This window comes from Colletotrichum navitas (assembly GCF_030913465.1).
Source record: "Colletotrichum navitas strain CBS 125086 chromosome Unknown LY79scaffold_4, whole genome shotgun sequence".
NCBI classification, from domain to species: Eukaryota; Fungi; Ascomycota; class Sordariomycetes; order Glomerellales; family Glomerellaceae; genus Colletotrichum; species Colletotrichum navitas.
The window spans coordinates 620690-638262 of record NW_026850550.1 but is presented as its reverse complement, the minus strand read 5'-3'; the positions used below and the strand labels follow the sequence as shown (position 1 = coordinate 638262).

At 57.3% G+C, this 17573-nt stretch overlaps 7 protein-coding genes across 7 annotated transcripts; 3 read left to right on the top strand and 4 right to left on the bottom strand.

Annotated features, from left to right (window-relative positions):
- Positions 1-20: 20 nt before the first annotated feature.
- On the bottom strand, positions 21-2540 carry LY79DRAFT_665860 (uncharacterized protein; the record flags this gene model as incomplete). The annotated part of the gene is made up of 1 exon (XM_060563130.1): positions 21-2540. The coding sequence occupies one exon, from the start codon at positions 2538-2540 to the stop codon at positions 21-23; it is 2520 nt and encodes an 839-aa protein (XP_060419394.1).
- Positions 2541-2680: 140 nt separating this feature from the next.
- LY79DRAFT_253266 (uncharacterized protein) lies at positions 2681-3348 on the bottom strand. The gene has a single exon (XM_060551874.1). The coding sequence runs from the start codon at positions 3244-3246 to the stop codon at positions 2821-2823; it is 426 nt and encodes a 141-aa protein (XP_060419393.1). The 5' UTR covers positions 3247-3348; the 3' UTR covers positions 2681-2820.
- A 1941-nt stretch (positions 3349-5289) lies between these two features.
- On the top strand, positions 5290-6896 carry LY79DRAFT_505877 (histidine acid phosphatase; the record flags this gene model as incomplete). Its single annotated transcript, XM_060553669.1, has 2 exons — positions 5290-6723; positions 6783-6896. The coding sequence occupies 2 exons, from the start codon at positions 5290-5292 to the stop codon at positions 6894-6896; spliced, it is 1548 nt and encodes a 515-aa protein (XP_060419392.1).
- Positions 6897-10163: 3267 nt separating this feature from the next.
- LY79DRAFT_575869 (uncharacterized protein) lies at positions 10164-11085 on the top strand (the record flags this gene model as incomplete). The annotated part of the gene is made up of 2 exons (XM_060559750.1): positions 10164-10187; positions 10255-11085. 2 exons carry the CDS (start codon positions 10164-10166, stop codon positions 11083-11085), a joined length of 855 nt encoding a protein of 284 aa, XP_060419391.1.
- A 155-nt stretch (positions 11086-11240) lies between these two features.
- Positions 11241-14063, bottom strand: LY79DRAFT_655852 (phosphatidylinositol-specific phospholipase C). Its single transcript, XM_060562676.1, has 2 exons — positions 11974-14063; positions 11241-11897 (listed from the first exon to the last, which is right to left on the bottom strand). The coding sequence occupies exons 1-2, from the start codon at positions 13583-13585 to the stop codon at positions 11383-11385; spliced, it is 2127 nt and encodes a 708-aa protein (XP_060419390.1). The 5' UTR covers positions 13586-14063; the 3' UTR covers positions 11241-11382.
- Positions 14064-14366: 303 nt separating this feature from the next.
- On the top strand, positions 14367-14858 carry LY79DRAFT_252931 (uncharacterized protein). The gene has a single exon (XM_060551872.1). The coding sequence runs from the start codon at positions 14398-14400 to the stop codon at positions 14749-14751; it is 354 nt and encodes a 117-aa protein (XP_060419389.1). The 5' UTR covers positions 14367-14397; the 3' UTR covers positions 14752-14858.
- Positions 14854-17258, bottom strand: LY79DRAFT_252917 (uncharacterized protein). The gene is made up of 7 exons (XM_060551871.1): positions 16829-17258; positions 16625-16696; positions 16465-16526; positions 16214-16395; positions 15552-16156; positions 15289-15478; positions 14854-15200 (listed from the first exon to the last, which is right to left on the bottom strand). The coding sequence occupies exons 1-7, from the start codon at positions 16913-16915 to the stop codon at positions 14956-14958; spliced, it is 1443 nt and encodes a 480-aa protein (XP_060419388.1). The 5' UTR covers positions 16916-17258; the 3' UTR covers positions 14854-14955.
- Between the last annotated feature and the right edge of the window lie 315 nt (positions 17259-17573).

Below are 17573 nucleotides of genomic sequence, written 5' to 3'. Positions count from 1 at the left end.
AACCGCCGGATGAAAACCTTCTAGGCTCTAATGACACTCCTCTCCCGGCCGTTTGCTTTCATCGCGTTTCCCAGGCCGATACCCTTTCGTCGGCCGCGAACAACAGCCTCCAGCGCCCTGCCGACGGCAGGCATGTCACCGAGCATGGTCAAATGCCCGCGCTCGGTGCTGACACGCCCGCCGCGCACCAGCTCGTATCCCTCGGGCAGCTGCGCCTCGCGTGCGAGGACCACGCCGTCACCGGCGCGAAAGACGAGGTCGTCGTAGGCGCCCTGGTGGGCAATGGCCTCGCGGCTCGCAACCTTGACGGAGTGAACAGTCGGAACCTCCTTGCCGTAGATGACGCCGAAAGGCGGGTAGGCGTTGGCTTCCGAGAGGGCTGGGTTGAACTGGGTCTCGGCGCGGAACTGCTTGACTTCGGCCAGGACTCGCTCGAGGTAGGCGAGGTTCCTGGCGCGTTTGGCGGGCGTTAGTGTCGCAGGTGACCCTTTGGTGAACGGTGACGGCTTGCTGTTGGATGCCGGGTTGCGAGGAACGTGGCCGTCGATCTGCGGGTTCATGTTTCCTTCGTGGGCCAGCTCTGCTCTGCGGGCTGCGTCGGCGAGCGATGGCGGGAGCACGTGGTTCTGCTTCTTCTCGCTTGAGCTACGACTACGGACCGATAAAAGAGACCCCAAGGTTGTCGATTTCTCCTTGGGGGCCAGTGGCGGTAACGGGGGCTCGATGCAGGGCGTGAGGCGGTATTTGATCCAGTCATTGACATCGTGGAAATCGATCTTGTACTCCTCCTTCGTGTCTTTGTTGACGAAGCAGAAGCCGTCCTCGGGAAGGAAGACGAATGTGGTCCTGAGTGAGAAGTTAACCTGCGCAGTCAAGATCTTCTCGTTCAAGAGAACCGCATCGCCGTCCCTCAGGGGTCCCAGGATGTTGATACACCGTTGCGGGGTGCCAACGTATACCACACCAGAGAAAAGATCTGGCCTCTGGTTGACGACGTGGCGAGTGATGAGACCTCCGAGACTGTGTGCCAGAACCAGTGCGCCTCTAGGCTCCTTGGAGTCCGGTTGGTTTGACGGGAGCTTTTCCAAAAACTCAATCATCTTTCGAGACAGTAAATGAGGACTTAGTCTCCAGTCATAGCCGTAATCCCACAAACGCAGCTTCCCTTTCCGAACGTTCTCGCAGGCACCGATCTTCTTGAACAACTTCCTCGAGATGTCAATGGGGCCAATGTTCTGCAACATGCCTGACGGGATGATGCGCTTCTCCATCGTTTCTTCGTCTTCGGGATCCAGGCCTACCTCCAGGTCGACTTTCCTCATGTTGAGTCCGACCTTGACAGGAGCCCATAGCTGGTGGTGGGGAGGCTCCGCCGATCGCAGGATCGAACCTCGATATCCGCCGAGAATGACTATGTCTCCGGTCAAAGTCTCCAGAACTCTGTCCAGGGTGGAAGATGCATCGTTATCAACTTTTGGCGCGGGGGCTTCGGGCACTGCTTTGCCCATTCCGTCCTCGTTCAGCTTCAGTGAGGAACCCAGCTTGGGTAAACTGGGCATCTTAAATGTGGGTCTCTCAGGTAGACTGTCTCTGATTGCCTTCACTCTCACATTTGCCATTTCCCTGACATGATCAAACCTGCCATCGTCATCACCGATCGAAGACGTACGGGACAAAGAGTGGTACAGGAGCGAGTCATCCGAAGTAACCTTTCTTAGTACGCGAGGTCTTGTGGTGGAATGTCTTCCTGAAGAAATGGACGGGCGGTTCCCGGACGCGTCTTGGACCATGGTTTGCGCTCGAGGGAACCCGTTGGCACCGCTGGACATAGGGGCCAAATTGATCAACGACCGCCCGCCTTGAGACTGTGCTGCCCTCCGCCGGTCCATTGGCGACCTTGGCTCGGCTCTCTCAGCGGCCGCGGTGAAAAACGACAAAGAGTTGAAGATTGCAGAAGGCGCCGGAAAGGAGGAGAAGGCATTGGAGAACTTCTTGAGGGCGTCGGCCCCGGTGGAAGAAGAACGCTTATGCCTTGTCTGACTGACGGATGCAGACTCGAGAGCGGTCTTGGTCGGCCCGCCATCTCCGCCGCCGAAGAAGGCGTTCCTCGGACTCGATTGCCAGGGCGATGGCAAGTCTCTTGGGACAGGCTTCGGCTTCTGAAGTTTTTGGGATTGTCTCCTGCGAGGTGGCGCTGGGGTAATCCGCAGTTCTGGCTCCGTCTCGAAGTTGGTAGGGATCTCGTCGGGGAAAGGTGTCAATTCTGGCGAGCTGGCAGAATCATCGCCGCTCGAGGGACCGGATTCAAAGATGTTACCGGAAGATCTTTTTCTTTCCAGCGCAGCAGCTCTCTCGGCGGCAGTCGTTTGTGGCAGCGTAAGACGGGCGGCAACAACGTTCAGGGCGGGCTGCATAACCGTTTGGGCGTCATCTTGATCATCGTCACCGTACACAGGGTCTTCGGACGGTATTATTTCAAGAGCAGGCGGCGGCGAACTCCGTCTCACGGTGACGCCTTCTTTTTGAGACAGGGCACCCATTGCGAGCCGAACGCCGTACGTACAGAAGTATGTGAAAAGCAGAGGATTGCAAGGTGAAATATAAAGAGGTTGCAATTAGCAGCCGGAAGTTCCGGGGATTAGCTCAATGGCACATGCTCCGTATCCTCTTTTGGGGGACACGATAGTGGACACCGACCAGCACACCGAGGCAAATGCGGGATAATGGCCTGAATAAGAGGCCGGAACCGAAGGCGCAATCAAAGAAGGGGTCTGAAGAATCCGGGGGAGAGCTGGGTCAAGGGGGATGTGACCCAGTAAACTAGAGGAGAAGAAGGAAGCTGTTTGTTGAGGTCGGGGGGTGAGTGTCTCTTAGGTTGGTTGATGCTTTGGGTTTGAGGTGATGAGGCGAGGCCGATGATTCAATACAATGTCCCGATCTAGAGGGAGGAAAAGGCGGAATTGGATGTGACGACCTAGATCCCATGGGGCACCAGGTAGATAATAAGAGAAAAAGACCGTTGGATAGTACCTTACCTACGTAGGTAGGTATGCTGCGACGTAGTAAGGCCAGCATGGACGTGTACAATATGCTAATCCACGTGTGCCCACTTGTTCCTGCCTCTGGCGTGTGCGTGCGTGCGTGCGTGCGTACTTGGGCAAGTGCCATGACAGAAAAGTGTCCACGGCAAGGTACCAATCTCATCAATTCAAGAGAGTGGATAACCAACACAAGGACTAGAAGCATGGAAGGGAAGCTTGCTGATGTCTTCCCGCCGAGTAGGGATTACGGCGGTAGAGAGCCAGAAGTGTGATGTGCACAGAGCTGCGCCTCCTTCGTCCGAGAGCAGGGGGCACCCTTCCTCGGTCGTACATCGTACATCGTACTTCGTACAGTACAGTGGACTGCGAAAGTAAATGGCTCGGGCTTTCAGGCTGCTGCCAAATGTCGAATGCGGCGGTGTTCATTCCACTTGTCGTCCTCCCGCGCTCGACATTGCCATGCCATGCGGGGCCGTCCTTTTTTTTTTTTTTTTTTTGCCAAGGCGAGGCTCAAAAAAACCGGCGCAGTGAGCGCCGTTCTATGGAAGAGAGCAAGCAAGGCAAAGGAAGAAGTGAGAGAGGAAGGCTTTTTTTTTTTTTCCCCGATTCAATCGCAATGGAGCATCTCCCATACTTGGGCAGCGATTCATTGGCCGAGAGGTGCCCATTCGAACGTTTTTGGTATGCGGATACGTCAGTCAGGGCGTCAGTTAGTCACCGGGAGCTTTTCCTCCCAAGTTTCCCTTTCCTCTTGTTTCTGCCACTGACATAATCAATCACATGTGCTAGCGGGGCTAGCTCCAAACCCACTTAGGTAGTCTGAGCTACCAATTGGAAAGAGCCCTATTGGCCCAGTACCTACATCGCACATCACCGACCGGCAGCTACGGGCGTACGGCATCCGATGATCCGGCATGGACCATGTCGATCGACTCGGCTCAGCTGAGCTGGTCGGTTTTCTTGGTTTTCTTCGATGCGCTCAGCTGAGGTGGAGATATGGAGATACACCTCCCAAAGAAAAGAGTTGACGTAATCAATGGAGTGAATGCAGTGTAGTGTACTGAGTAGCGTAGCGTAGATCGCAAGAACTACAGTACGCAATTACATAGCGGTATGCCATGCCAATCTCATGGAGTGGGCCAGAGGAAAGGTGAGATCCGGTTGGTTCAAACAATAGTGCATAGATATGGGTCGGTGCAGTCGCGCGCACCGTCGGCGCATTTGGCAAGCTTATCCCAAGGTCGCCATGGCCCATGTTAGGTGTTAGCTGGTAAAAGTGGTTTAAGCTCGGGCGAATGGCCTGATGGAAAGCTCAAACCTACAAGCTTGAGGCTCTGAGGATCGGATTGGGCCCTGCTCAAACGTTCTCTTGTGGTTCCAGAGTCTGTCTGACCTGTTGGGCCGATACAGCAATTCAAAACGTGCCCGGCAGCGCGAGGCACGTTCCCGACGCTACGATACGCGCTGGACACCGCTCACGGACGGTCCACTGCGTTTTTCTTTCCTTTTCCTTTCTTTTTTTTTCTTTCTTTTTTTAAGCCTCCGTCAGTGCCAGTCTCCAAAAGAGGTAGGTACAAGTCTCCGTACCACTACGTACTTCGTACATACCTAGTGCAGTAGAGTGTACACTAGTGCATTCTCAGTGCTTCTGACAGCTGTCGAGCGAGGTGCTGTCCCAATAAGAGACCCTGTCGCCCCCACGAATTGCACTGTACATACCTATGCCCCGCCAGCGCGAGTTTGTATCGTCATCATTGCAGGGGCCCAGCCGCCAAACCAAAGCCTCTACTCCGTATCGCGCGCGACTACAACAGTATCCGTACCTCTACACCACTGCTTGGCTTGGCCTTCGAACGTTGAACCCTTGCTCATCACCCCCGCGAAACGAAACCTGTGCCTGTACCACCTACACATCGTCTCGCACTGCTTCCCAAGGTACCCGAGATATCTCCAGGCTAGGTAGCGCAGGTCCTGTCTCTGGCCGAGACCACCTGCCGTATCAAACGTAACTCCCCAGCTCCTTCAAGTAGCTTCTCCTGGCACTCCTGGAGCGGCAGCAGCCAACGCTTCTTGAGCTGTGTCTTCACACTCCTCTTCTGTCGTCTTCATCCCAAGAGCCATCCTGTTTCCCGAGCTTCCACCCTACTTTCCTCTCGCGTATTCTCCGACCTTGTCTCACACCATATTCCTCCCCGCTCACTGATCTCCAACTCAATCCGTCCGAGAGCCACATATAACCTCCGAAGCTATGACTACCCTTGAACCTCGCCAACCTTACACCGATGCCGAGTTGCGCCAGCTCTACCCTCCACACCTTAAGCTACAACTCGTGCAGATCCTCCTACGCCACGGCGAGCGAACTCCCGTCGCGCCTCGTTTCCAGAACACCGGCCTCCCGCCCTACTGGCCCTACTGCCGTGCCGTCCGCCACCTTCGATCCGCCATCCTTGACCCGGACACTGGCGAATACTCCTACCTCGACTGGAAGCGCCGTCTGGAAACCTTTGGTTCCGACGATGACAGTCCAATCATCGCTGCCGGCCCGAATGCCGAGCTTGACGACATCTGTGACATGGGCATGCTCACGGACCGCGGGCGGGAAACCACGCGCGACCTTGGGCGCCGTCTCCGCCATCTCTACGTCGATCGCCTGAGCTTCCTACCCGCCAACCTTACCAGCGCCGAGTCTCTCTACCTCCGATCCACCCCGGTTCCTCGGGCCCTCGAGTCACTACAACAGGCCTTATCTGGCCTGTACCCGGCGACCCACCGAGCACCCGGCCTTCCCCCTCTCACCATCCTCACCCGAGCCCCTCAGGACGAGACACTGTTTCCCAATGATGGCAACTGCCGCCGTTTTGCTGCCCTCTCGCGTGCCTTTGCCCAGCGCGCTGCCGAGCGATGGAACAACACTCCAGAAATGGACTATCTCAATAAGAAGCTCGGTAAGTGGATGCCCAACGGAGCACGCATCGCTGTAGACTCGAAGCCTCGGTTAAGCGGCATCATGGACACAATCAACGCCACCCGCGCGCACGGTCCCCAGACGAAGCTGCCCTCTGAATTCTACGATCCCAAGGCCATTGCTATCATCGAGAGGATTGGCGTGGAAGAATGGTATGGCGGATACGCAGAGAGTCAGGAATATCGCACACTCGGTATAGGAGGCCTAATGGGCGACGTTGTGGCTCGCATGGTTGGCAGCATGGAACACACCCCGGCGGACGGAGAGTACGAAATCAAGCAGTCAGGCACTGCCCCTAGACCCATCCGGTTTGGAATGAGCGGTTGTCATGACACGACACTGGCCGGTGTGCTGGCCAGCTTGGGGGCCTTGGGCCCAGGCCAGTGGCCTCCCTTTACGAGCCACATCGCCGTTGAGATGTTCCGTGATGCTCGGGTTCCCGCGGTGGAGACCTCGACCGAGCTACCGGCTGTGCCGGCCCCCAAGAACGGCAGCTGGTTCAGCTCGTGGTTCTCTTTCGGTCGGGCTAGCGCCCCGTCGCCGGGAACTGCGCCGCCTGGCATTGGCCGTAAGGCAATGCCCGAGCTAACCGATGCCGAAAAGGACAAGCTGGACGGGTACTATGTGAGGTTGCGGTACAACGACGCGCCAGTGACGATCCCCGGCTGCAAAACCCCTGGCAACCACCTTGAAAATGACGAATCTTTCTGCACTCTGGTAAATCCTCACCTCTTATGCTATGCTACCCAAACGGGAGATAATTGACATGTGACTAGGCCGCCTTCAAGTCCATCGTCGACAAATACACACCTGTCAGCTGGAGAGACCAATGCCGCATGAATGCCAACGCTTCCGCTTTCCCGGCCAAACCTGAGCCGGCCGGGTATTGATGACTTTTTTTTTTTTTCTTTCGGAGCTGCTGAACGATCGAGATGGAGCCAGATTCTAAAAAGACGTTTTATTTGTTGCAACTCGCCACGGCAAGCGGCGAGGCCATGATCATGCGATTATGATACGTCACCCCGTTGTGTAAGGGATGTCACTTCTCACATATTTGGGCCCACCAGTCCCGTTTTATTATAGCTGTCGTAAGTGCAGCGACTAGTGTATCGGTTTGAGTTGAAACGGGGATAGTGGAAGGAAGACGCTTCCTAACAACAAAGGTATCTGATCGGGTCGATGGACGGGTAGGCCTCGGGACGCTGTGTATATTCAACTCGTACCAGTATAGCGGTACAAACATCGGCAATGAAACGGTTTTCACAAGACGCAGTGACTAGCCGCCCTGGGGCGGCATACGCAATCTTTCAAACACGTTCTTGCCTGTAAAGCTGCATCCGTCAGAGACATGGGAGGTGAACTTGGCGTCCAATGCATCGTGAGATGCTGCAAAGACAACGAAGCATTCTCGTGCTAGCCTCAACATGCGTGCTCTGACAGGATATCTCCTGGCCCGCATTACTGGAAGCGGTCTTACGGTGAGCAGGCTCGGGCTACTGCGGCTGAGTGAAAACTAAAAGCAGCAAAGCGACTGTCTTCGCGACGTCCCCGTCGCACAAACTGACCGGCGCGAACTTGTGTATTTGCCATCGGACACCGTTGACGCCGTGGCATAGGAGGGGGAACACTGCAAGGCATGGTTTGGTGAGACGACAGCCGCGCCCCTGACGCCGCCGCCGTGGGGTGGTACGCGTGTGATCTCTGCAAAGACCAGGCGTTCTGGTTCTTCAACCGAGCCGAGCCAATGCCAATGCATTCTCAGCCAATCTCGCGCGGCATGATGGAAGACGGGTTGCCAGGTCCGGGGTTTCCGAATCGCGTTGCTAGAACCCAAGTGGCTGGCTGCTTCATACCTTGCGTCGTCGGTCATTGTCTTCGACCTATATACTCCAAGGTATACGAAGACGAGAGGGGGGTCAGTGCGGCCTTGAGAGACGACAAGAGAGTCCAACATAGATATGTGCGTTGGTCCTTCGGAAATGAGAGCCTACAGCGGTATTGCTCTACACTGTCCCCCCCGCTTGAGTCGTCAGTCACCATCGGCGAGGTCCGGTTGGGCTGGTTCGCAGTGGCGTGGCCACGGTTCTCGCAAGACGATACAAAGTTCATATTAGGTGTGGTCTGGGTACTCGCTAAACAGTCATCTCGAGCTCTGAAGCCGTTTGCTTCATTTGTGGACAAATTCGGGGGGTCGTTTATATATCTGCAGTAAGACCTCCCTCAGCCGATGTTGCGTGTCTACATGAGCGAGGCGACTCTGCTCTTGCGTCTGGTTTTGCTGTGCTGTCTCATGTCGTGTCACACCGATTTTCGCCGTTGCCAATGGAACAGATACTAAAAAAATAAAAATAAAATTGAAAAAATAAAAAAATCGGCGTATAGAGAAGGGAAGGGAGGCCGTCCTAAGGCCTGTTGATAACCTTGACGACGCATTGGGTTGAGGAATGCTTGGTGCTGTATCAACTGTTTCCCGTCCTCTTACACGACAATGTCCGTACCAAGCGGCGAGTGTTGACTTACACACCTGCGTGCATGTTGCAGTTGCTGTCCGGCCATAGCCGAGGGGAAGGTTACCGACTACTGTGATATCATCGGGGCAGGTTCTCGCAGAGCGGCGGTCTCACAGGTGTGTCACTTGTCCAGGAAGCTTACACCGTACGTACTCGGCAGCTTCGAGGGAGAGAATACGATGGCAGAACCCGGGTCGACGGTGCTCGATATGGATAGACCCGGAGCACCCCGATTCTCTCCCCTTCATCTAGCTAATCAGGGACTCCCTCATGAGGAGCTGCAACCATCAAGAGGTAGATGTCAGCCCGGTGCCTCACCGCATCGAGATCCCAACAGTTCCAACCACACATCCCGTACCTGTTCCCAGAGCCACGCTCCTTGACCGGGTTGAATGCACTTCCTCCTGGTTGGGCAATTCTGCCAGGCCGGAGCTCCCATGCGGGGTCGTCGAGTCGGTCTGCGCACGTGGAGGTGCGGTTTGACAGCTTCTGGTGATGGGTTGTTGGAAGCTTGCCCGGGCACGTCAAACGCGCGCGCAAGCATCCCCCTGTCAAGCTGGGCTGGTGGGTCGCCTCTGGACCGGTAGGCAACCTGGGGGACCGCAGCAGTTCGGTGTCCAGGCCGACCCATCTCCCAGCACCACCACTGGATTGGGTCGGCGCCGGAGCCATGGTAGCTTTCTTGCTCTCCGTGGCATCCAGCGCGCCCGATTCGTCCCATCCGCCAGCTCCCCCGCGAGGGAACGTAAGTTGTCCAAATCAGGTTTTCCTTGGCACGAACAACTGCGCTACTGGTACGCTACAACCGGTCGATGGCGTGCCACACTCACACATACACAAACTGGCTGCTTTCCTGCCAACGCAAGCAAGGCATTCGAGATGCTGGGACAACTGATGCGGTGACACCATCTGGGGGTGTGCACGACGTACCCGGTATGACGACATTTCGGTGGACTGGGGGGGGGTTGCCCGTTTCGCCATGGCGATGCTGTTTACCTGCTCTTTTCCATTCCCGACAACATCCAGAGATTGCCCTGTTTTTCTTGTCTGTCGCCGGGACGTAAATATTGTTGCCTTGCGTCAATTTGCATTGGGCCGGGCCAATGTCGTTGTTGCCGTCTTTCCATCAGCGCGCACGCACACATACACATGTCTTCGCCCAGGGGATCATCAGGGTCTCCTTGAACCCTTTCGCTTGTGGCTCGGCACGGTACCATGAAGGGAAGCCCGGTTCGCGGCGACTACCACACCAAGCTTTCCCTGCCCGTCGTCTACCACCTCCAATCCGACGACGAGTTGGAAGGAGGGGGTTCCAGACATGGCGTAAACCTGCATCTTGCTAGCGTGCGACCCTCTTCTCGATGGGCTACTACCTTGTCGATCGGGGGGAGGTCAAGGGCATTTGAAGGATGAGCGTAACTCTCAGGCAAGCAGAGCCCAACGCATGTGAGAGCGAGACTGGCATTGTGACATGACTCCCAGACAAGTCCGTGTTTTGTTAAATACCCATCAATCCCCTCGGTTTCGTTCCACGCTCTCTTGGCCTTGCCTCATCTTCTCCTCTTCCTCATCATCGTAACCATTGCCATCCTCCCGAGTCCACTTACACACAACCATACCCCGAAGCCACATATCCTACCAGTAAACATGTCTTACGGCGGCAACGACGACGTGAGTGATACGCCCCTGTTTCCTGCTCCCCCCTACAGCTCGAAGCCGGTGACTAACACGCCTCCAGTCCAACTACGGTTCCTCCCGCAGGGACAACGAGGACAGCTACGGCACCTCTGGCACCACGGGCTACGGCTCCTCCCGCAACGACAACGAGGATAGCTACGGCTCCTCCAACCGCCGTGACAACAACACCTCGGACTCGTACGGCTCCTCCACCCGCGACGACAACGACTCGTACGGCTCCTCCGGTCTAGGCCGCAGCGGCAACGAGGACAGCTACGGTTCCTCCACCACCCGCCGGGGCAATGACGACGAGGACTCGTACGGCTCCTCCCGCAAGACGGGCTCCTCCGCCTTCGACTCCTCCACCTCTTCCAACCTGGCCGGCGCCGACTCCCTTTCCTATAACGCCTCGCAGAACGGCGGCCGTACCTACGACAACGACGTCTCCGACAGCTACGGCTCGTCCACTAATCGTCGCGACGACGACGACTCGTACGGCTCCTCCGGTCTAGGCCGCAGCGGCAACGACGGCACCTACGGTTCCTCCACCACCCGCCGCGGCAACGAGGACAGCTATGGCTCCTCGGGCGCCACGGGCTACGGCTCTTCCCTCGGGGAAAACGACACCAGCTACGGCTCGTCCACCACCCGCCGTGAAAACGACAACTCGGACTCGTACGGCTCCTCCTCCAACCGCCGCGACAACGACGCCTACGGCAGCAGCAACGCCGACAACGACTCGTACGGCGGTAGTAGCGGCGGCGGAAAGGGCGACAGCAAGTTCGGCAAGGTGCTCGAGAAGGCCGGCGACCTCCTGGGCAGCGACAAGCTCGAGTCCAAGGGCCAGGCGAAGCGGGAGAACGCCGGCTACGGCAACAGCAACGACTACTAGGCGAAACACACCGGAGTCCGCGTGTCGTCGGCGGTCCGATGAGCCATATGTGTGATTAATGTTTTGGTTGCCTGCTAGCGAGCTCTGAATGAAATAATAATTATTGAACCACACACACACGCACACACCTGATGGAAAAAAAAAGGAAAAAGAGTGCCAAGTAATGGGTGACGCTATTAGAACTGATGCTTTTAATGCTATACGCTATGAAAACGGTTCGACCCCTGAAACTGCCCGATGCGACCTAGGTAGGGAAAGAAGAGGAGACATCCACATACACCCGCCCACCCCGAACATCTAGGACAACTTCTTGGTAACCCTCACCAAGATAGCGCCCTCCGTCAGCCGCCCCTCGCAGTCCATGAGGTGCACGAAGCGGTACCCGGGCCGCAGCCGGTCCAGCCGCATGGCCGCCCATGCCGCCATGTCGTCGCGCCCGATCTCGTCGTCTCTAACGGTGAACCGCACAAACGTTAGCTCCTCCACCACCCCCGGAACGCCCGTGAACTGCAGAGCCTCGCCCTCAAAGTCTGGGTCGACGCCGCGGTTCGACTTGGTCTTGGCCTTGTACGCGCCCTCGCGCTCGCGGCCGTCGTCCTTGATGTGCGCCCCGGGGAGCCGCTCCTCGGGCGACTCGACGTGGATCTCGACCTTGACGTAGGGCTTGAACCCCTTGATCTTGGTGTCGCCGGGCGGGAGTGGTAGGTTCTGGGCCGCCAGGATGTCGATCTTGAGGTCCAGCGTCTTGTAGTCGATCTGCGGGACGCCCTGCGCCGTGTCGGGGGGCGAACCTGCTTTGGGGCAGCGGTATCCTTTTCGGTAGTAGTCAGCACAAAACGTTCGTAGTCTTCGTATGACGGAATTGAACCTCAACAAAGGTGGACGTACCCTCGGGCTTCAGGACGTAACCGCGCGTGCCAGCAAACATGGCCTCGTTGAGCATCATCCCCTCATCCCAGTTTTGCCAGTTCAGGGCCACTATCTGGATACCGCGGCGCCAGAACACAGGGGCGTCGAGGTTCGAGCTCCCGATCCGCAAGCCGGACGGGTACGCGCGCATCAGGAAGTGCCGATTGTGGTGGAAGAGCTCCGCCCCCTGCTTCTCGTGCACTTCCATGACCCCCTTCTCCGACAACGAGAAAATGTGCGTCGGCATCGTGGCCTCGGGCTGCGTCAGCGACTTGAACGACACGCCGCGCGTGTAGACCCCCAGCCTGCTGAGCGCCTGGATAATCTTGCTCGGCTTTGTCTTGGCGGCCGCGGGCTTCTTATTCGCCGGGTCCGCCGGCGGCGATGGTGACGGCGACGGCGACGCGTTGTCGTCCTCGACGTCGTCGCCTGGTGTGTCCGTCTCGGGGCCCGTCGGCGGGGCATACTTTACCTTGACGAGGATCTTGCCCAGGAGATCCGCGGGGCGGGGTAGCTCATCGGCGTCGACATCGGGCGTCGGGACCAGCAGGCCCTTCCACGTGTCCTCCATGATCTGCACCATGATCTCCTGCTGCTCGGCGCTGCAGTGCACCTCGAGACTGACGACGAGCGGCGTGTCGGCCGCCACGAAGCCATAGTCGCGGATCGTCTCGCAGACGCGCCTGAAGGGCACCTCCTTGGTGAGCGTGTAGCCGTGGAAGACCTGGGGCTCGATGGGGTGGTATCTCGGTGAGGGGGTCTTCTGCAGCGTCCCCGAACCGGCTGCTACTGTCTGTTGCCCCACGGCCGCGGGCGGAGCCGGAGCCGTGGCGGTCTCTGCCGGCGGGCTGATGGACCTTTCGATCCTCTCATCCATCTTCTTCCCCAGCGACGTCTTCTCCAATTTGCTTGCGAGAGACCCCGGCATCTTATCCTTGAGCATCTGGAGCTTGCTCCGCTTCTCCTTCCGAGGCTTCGGCGCATCCGCCACCGCGCCGGCAGCGACCTCCTCGTCACTGCTGCTGACGGAGGTGCCTTCCTCATTATCCGAATCGTCGCCGTCCCAGACGTCGATCTCGATGCACCTGCATCCCCGAAGCAGTACGTTCTTGTACGCGTCGGTGCTCGAATCACTGTACAGCTGGTTTCCCGTGAGATAGGTGTTGTGACTGGAGCTGATGAAGTAGCTCGAAAGCGGGTAGGTCAGGTCTTGCTCCCGGGCTGGGGCAGTGGCGGCTGAAGCCGAGGAGGCCATGTAGCTGAGGAAGCCGTGAAAGTCAAGCTCCTCCGGGGCGTCGGCAGCGGCATTGGTTCCTGCCGTAAGACAAGCAGGCGTCTCCTCGCCCTGGACAGACTTCACAAAGGAGGCGATTTGCTCCTTGTGCCACTTATGGTCGGCCTGGCCGGCATGGATGCTGAATACCCTGTTTAGGTACTTGATGACGGAGTCGTTGAACGCCTTGACGGTGCGCTGCGACTCGCTGGCGCCGCCGCCAGCCTGGGCCTGGAGAGGCGGTACTGTGTCGGTGCTGGCCGTGACGGCCGCGGGCTGGGTTGATGTGTCTGCCATGGTTGGCGATGCCGATGTCATGAGGTGGTGAGGGTTGTGAGTGCCGAGTGAGTGTGACGGGAGCGACTGAGAGTTGACTCGATGGAGGAAAAGGAGGGAAACTAGATGGTCCAAAAAAGGTAAGATGGCTGATGCAAGCTAGGCTACGAGATGCGATCCGCGTGTCGTACGTTGGTATCAGATCAGCCACTGGGCGCTGGTGGCGTGAGCTTGGGATACCAGATGTGTAAAGCCCAACGTAGGTAGGTAGGTAGGTCGAGCTATACAGGTGGACGTGCTATGCTCTCGGCTCGCTGTCCCGAGCTGGTATATGTGGGCGGGATGTCCCCGTACGTCAGTTCGCCAAGCTACCACAGCTTCGGTAGAGGCAGAGTGAGAGGGGCAGACAATCTTGTTTTGGCCCGCAGCCTCCCATTCAAAAATAAAAAGGGAAACCGGCGATCCAGTAAGTTTCAGCTTGGCAAGGGGGGCACAGAAGCCACTGAGTGGTTGCCTCAGGGGCTGCTGGTACGATAGCTCTTTGGTGGCAGCTTCCAGCTTCCAGAGTAACGGGGGGGGGGGTGCGGCGTGAGCTGTCCCGGCCCCCGGTCTGCCCCCGATTCTGTGGGATGTCGTCACAGGGTCTTCTTTCGTTCTGGCGGTAAGGAAAGCCCAGTCCAGCCCAGGGGCGTCTGACGGACCCCTGGGAAAGCAGCCCTCTCTTATCGATAGCATTGTACCGAGAAACAGCCCCCCCCACCATTCACCCCTCATTTTAGTGCCGTTTCTTATGTCCTGCTCCTGCTAACTACCATCCCTTTTTCGAGCCCTCTTTTATTACTGTTTACCTCTACATGGGCAACCGAAAGCGGCTGCAGCGAACATCTTTGCGAGCCCGCGGGCTGTGGTTGAGTTATTTTGATATCCTGGCAGCATGTCAATTAACAAATTGGTCATCCATTGCCTTACTGCCTCCCCCGAGCATGAGCATGAACATCCCAGAGCCAGGAGCGGCCCACACCGGTTCGAGTGGGACGGGGCTCATACTCGTGCTCATTATCACCTTCATCCTGGCTGACTTCTTCCCGCAACTCGACCCGAGCCGCGAACGAGAGGGGGACCCGCTCATGCAGCCAGTTTTCGTTTATGCCAAGGAACAATATCAAAAGTCGCTGGTTTGTCATATATACATATATATATATAGCTAGGTCATAAATGTCATCAGGTCGTAAGGCGTGATAGCGATAGGTCTTATGTACATATCCACCCACCATTTGCCCACCTTCTTCATCTGAATGCTAGAATCCCGCACCTCTCGTAGGTTTTTTCTTTTCTTCCACACTAGGGCGTGCTCCGCGCCCCGTCGCACTCGTCTCTTACAACCCTCGCGTCGCCTGAATCACGGAATGGATTCATGGTCTTATGGGCGACGTGACCGACGTCCATGTATTGGCCTTACTCATCGTCCGCTTCCGCATCATGGCCATGATGTCCGCCTCCATGTGCTCAATGTTCTTCTCCAGGTCCGCGTCCTCGGAGGCGAACTTGCCCTCGCGCCGCCGATCGAACAGGATCCACCCAACGACGATTGCGATCGTTAGCGGTATCGTGATGGCGAAGTACACCCAGAGATCCTTGGAGATGACCGGATCCGCATCTGTCCCCAGGGTTAGGCACGGTACTCAGCAACGCTAGGGTTTGTGTCCGGGCTGCGGATATCAAGACACAAGTGGGCTTGGACTTACCCTTTCCGAAGTCGAAGAAAGTCATGCTGAAGACGGACGCGAGGAATGTTCCCGGCAGGAACACGGCACCGAGCAGCGAGATGGTCTTCATCGCCGTACTATCGCGCTTGCTAGCGTGCGCCAGCCTGCGCTGCTCACCGGCCATCTGGAACTGAATCTTTGACTCCCGCTGGGAGAGCAGGTTGTACAGCTGGCCTCGGCCGTCAGCATCCCGCGCACAAGTCAGGTGGGACGTCCTGAGACAAAAGAAAACCAAAACATACCGCGCTCCGCTGAATGTGAAGCCTTTCCAACGTCGTCGCCTGGTAATTCTCGATACCCTTGAGCTTCAGCCGGTAGAAGTCCAGCCTGGCAATCATGCTCCGGTGCAGCTTGTCCAGCTCCGACGGGAGGTGCTCGACGGGCACCTTTTTCTTGAACTTCTCCAGCCCGGCCTCCATCTCCTTGACAATCTCCAGGTACGCCTGCGGCCGCTTCCATAGCACCTGACTGTGGCACTCGACGAGGTCGCGGCTGATGGCGTCGACCTCGAGGTACCCGTCCTTGCTGACGTAGCCCTCCTCGTCCTCGATCTCGTTGCGCATGCTGACGGCATGCTCGAGCTTGCGCAGCCAGTCCCGCGCGTCGCGCTGCTTCTGGTCGTTATGCGACGACAGATCGTGCGAGAGGATGATGGTGGGCAGTAGCATCGGGTGGCCCACCTGCCGCGCGCAGAACGTCAGGTGCTGAATCGCGCTCACGATGTCGGAGCTCGGCGTGCCCTTGACGAAGCCTGACGTGATGCCGGTGCTGAAGCAGTACGAGAGCATGATCTCCCACCCGCGCGTCTTGCCCTTTTTGCGGACGTCGGACTTGCGGAAGATGATTTCTGCGACGGCTGGTCAGTATTTGCAAGTCATTGGGCCAAGGCACAGGTAACACCGACGGAGAGTGGGATCATCGTCATCCTGATCGTAGGCGCACCAGAAAAACGGTCCGACAACGCTGGTGCCCTCGATGGCTCTGAAGGGCAGCCGCATGACGCGGACCATGGACTCGTAGGCATCTGCCGTGAAGGAGATTGTGTGCGGAGCGAATGTATCCTTGTGCTTGGCGTTCTTTTGGAGTCTGTCGATGTGTCAGTTGATGAGCTTTCATAAGAACAGTGGCGTTTTTCTCCCATGAGAGTTTGCTCACACTAATCGGATGCCGTTGAGCAGTTTGACGCCCTCCTTGACCTTTGCCGGCTCGAACGCGCCCTGGACAAATCGGGGTGGTTAGCCAACCCAATTCTCGTCGTGAGCCTCTCACGAAATGCCGTGGCCGTGTCGTTTGTCACACAGGCCATGGTACTTACCCGTCGGTAGAGGAAGTTGTCAAACTCATCCATGGTCAGGGGGTGCTCCTCGCACGAATTGTAGAAAGGGTCCTGAAAGTCAATTGGGTTTAGTCTGGGTTCAATGAGACCGCGCTCCCGCGCCTGGGACCCGTCCGCCCATCCATTCCGTCCCGCCCTTTGCGCAGAGTTGAGTGAAAGGTGTGTGGCTCCTTGAAAACTCACAGAATAGTTGAGAATCTCAACATAGTGCGTCGCCTCCGAGACTTGGCGGCACTTGCTGACATGCTCGCGGAACATGTAGTCGTCCATCGTGGGCTATTACCGATCGAACCAACAGTGTGTCAATGGCCGGGGGGGAAACGCAACCTGAAACTTTTCTTCGACTTCGGGCTCGACTTCGGGAGAGGGAGAACAACAGCAACAATTACAAGGCTATACCGGCAAGGAAAAGAGAAGGAAAAGCAGAGTTTTGGAGGTTCCTGCAGGCCGACTTCATGGCCCCCCAGACGGGCTCCTTTCATAAGCCGCCCAGCCCCGTGACTTTGCACCATGTCTGCTCCGAATGCAGCGGGCCATGCCGGGGCCTAGGGTCCAGTCCCGGCCTATTCGACTGGATCATGCAACCTGCAAATACAACCGTGGTGCAATTGGCCGAGACATCCATACACAATGAAACCGCTCGTTGTCAGCTGGGGTCCCATCTTCACCTTGTTACAGCGTGCTTTTTTGGTCTGACCGAGCCTAAGCAGGGGACGGGTTTTCTCAAGCGGGCTCTCATATCGCCTACCAAATGACCAGAAAGCTTGAAGGTCCTGGGGGGCCCGCCTAGAGTTAGATCTCGTACAGTAAAGAGGAGTCAAGGCCGTCGTTCCGCCGCCCTAGCCAATAATCCCCGCACTATGCCCTGTCACCGCCAGAACGAACCGCTGTTTCTTTGTGCATTGATAGGCTCGGATAAGGAGGGGGA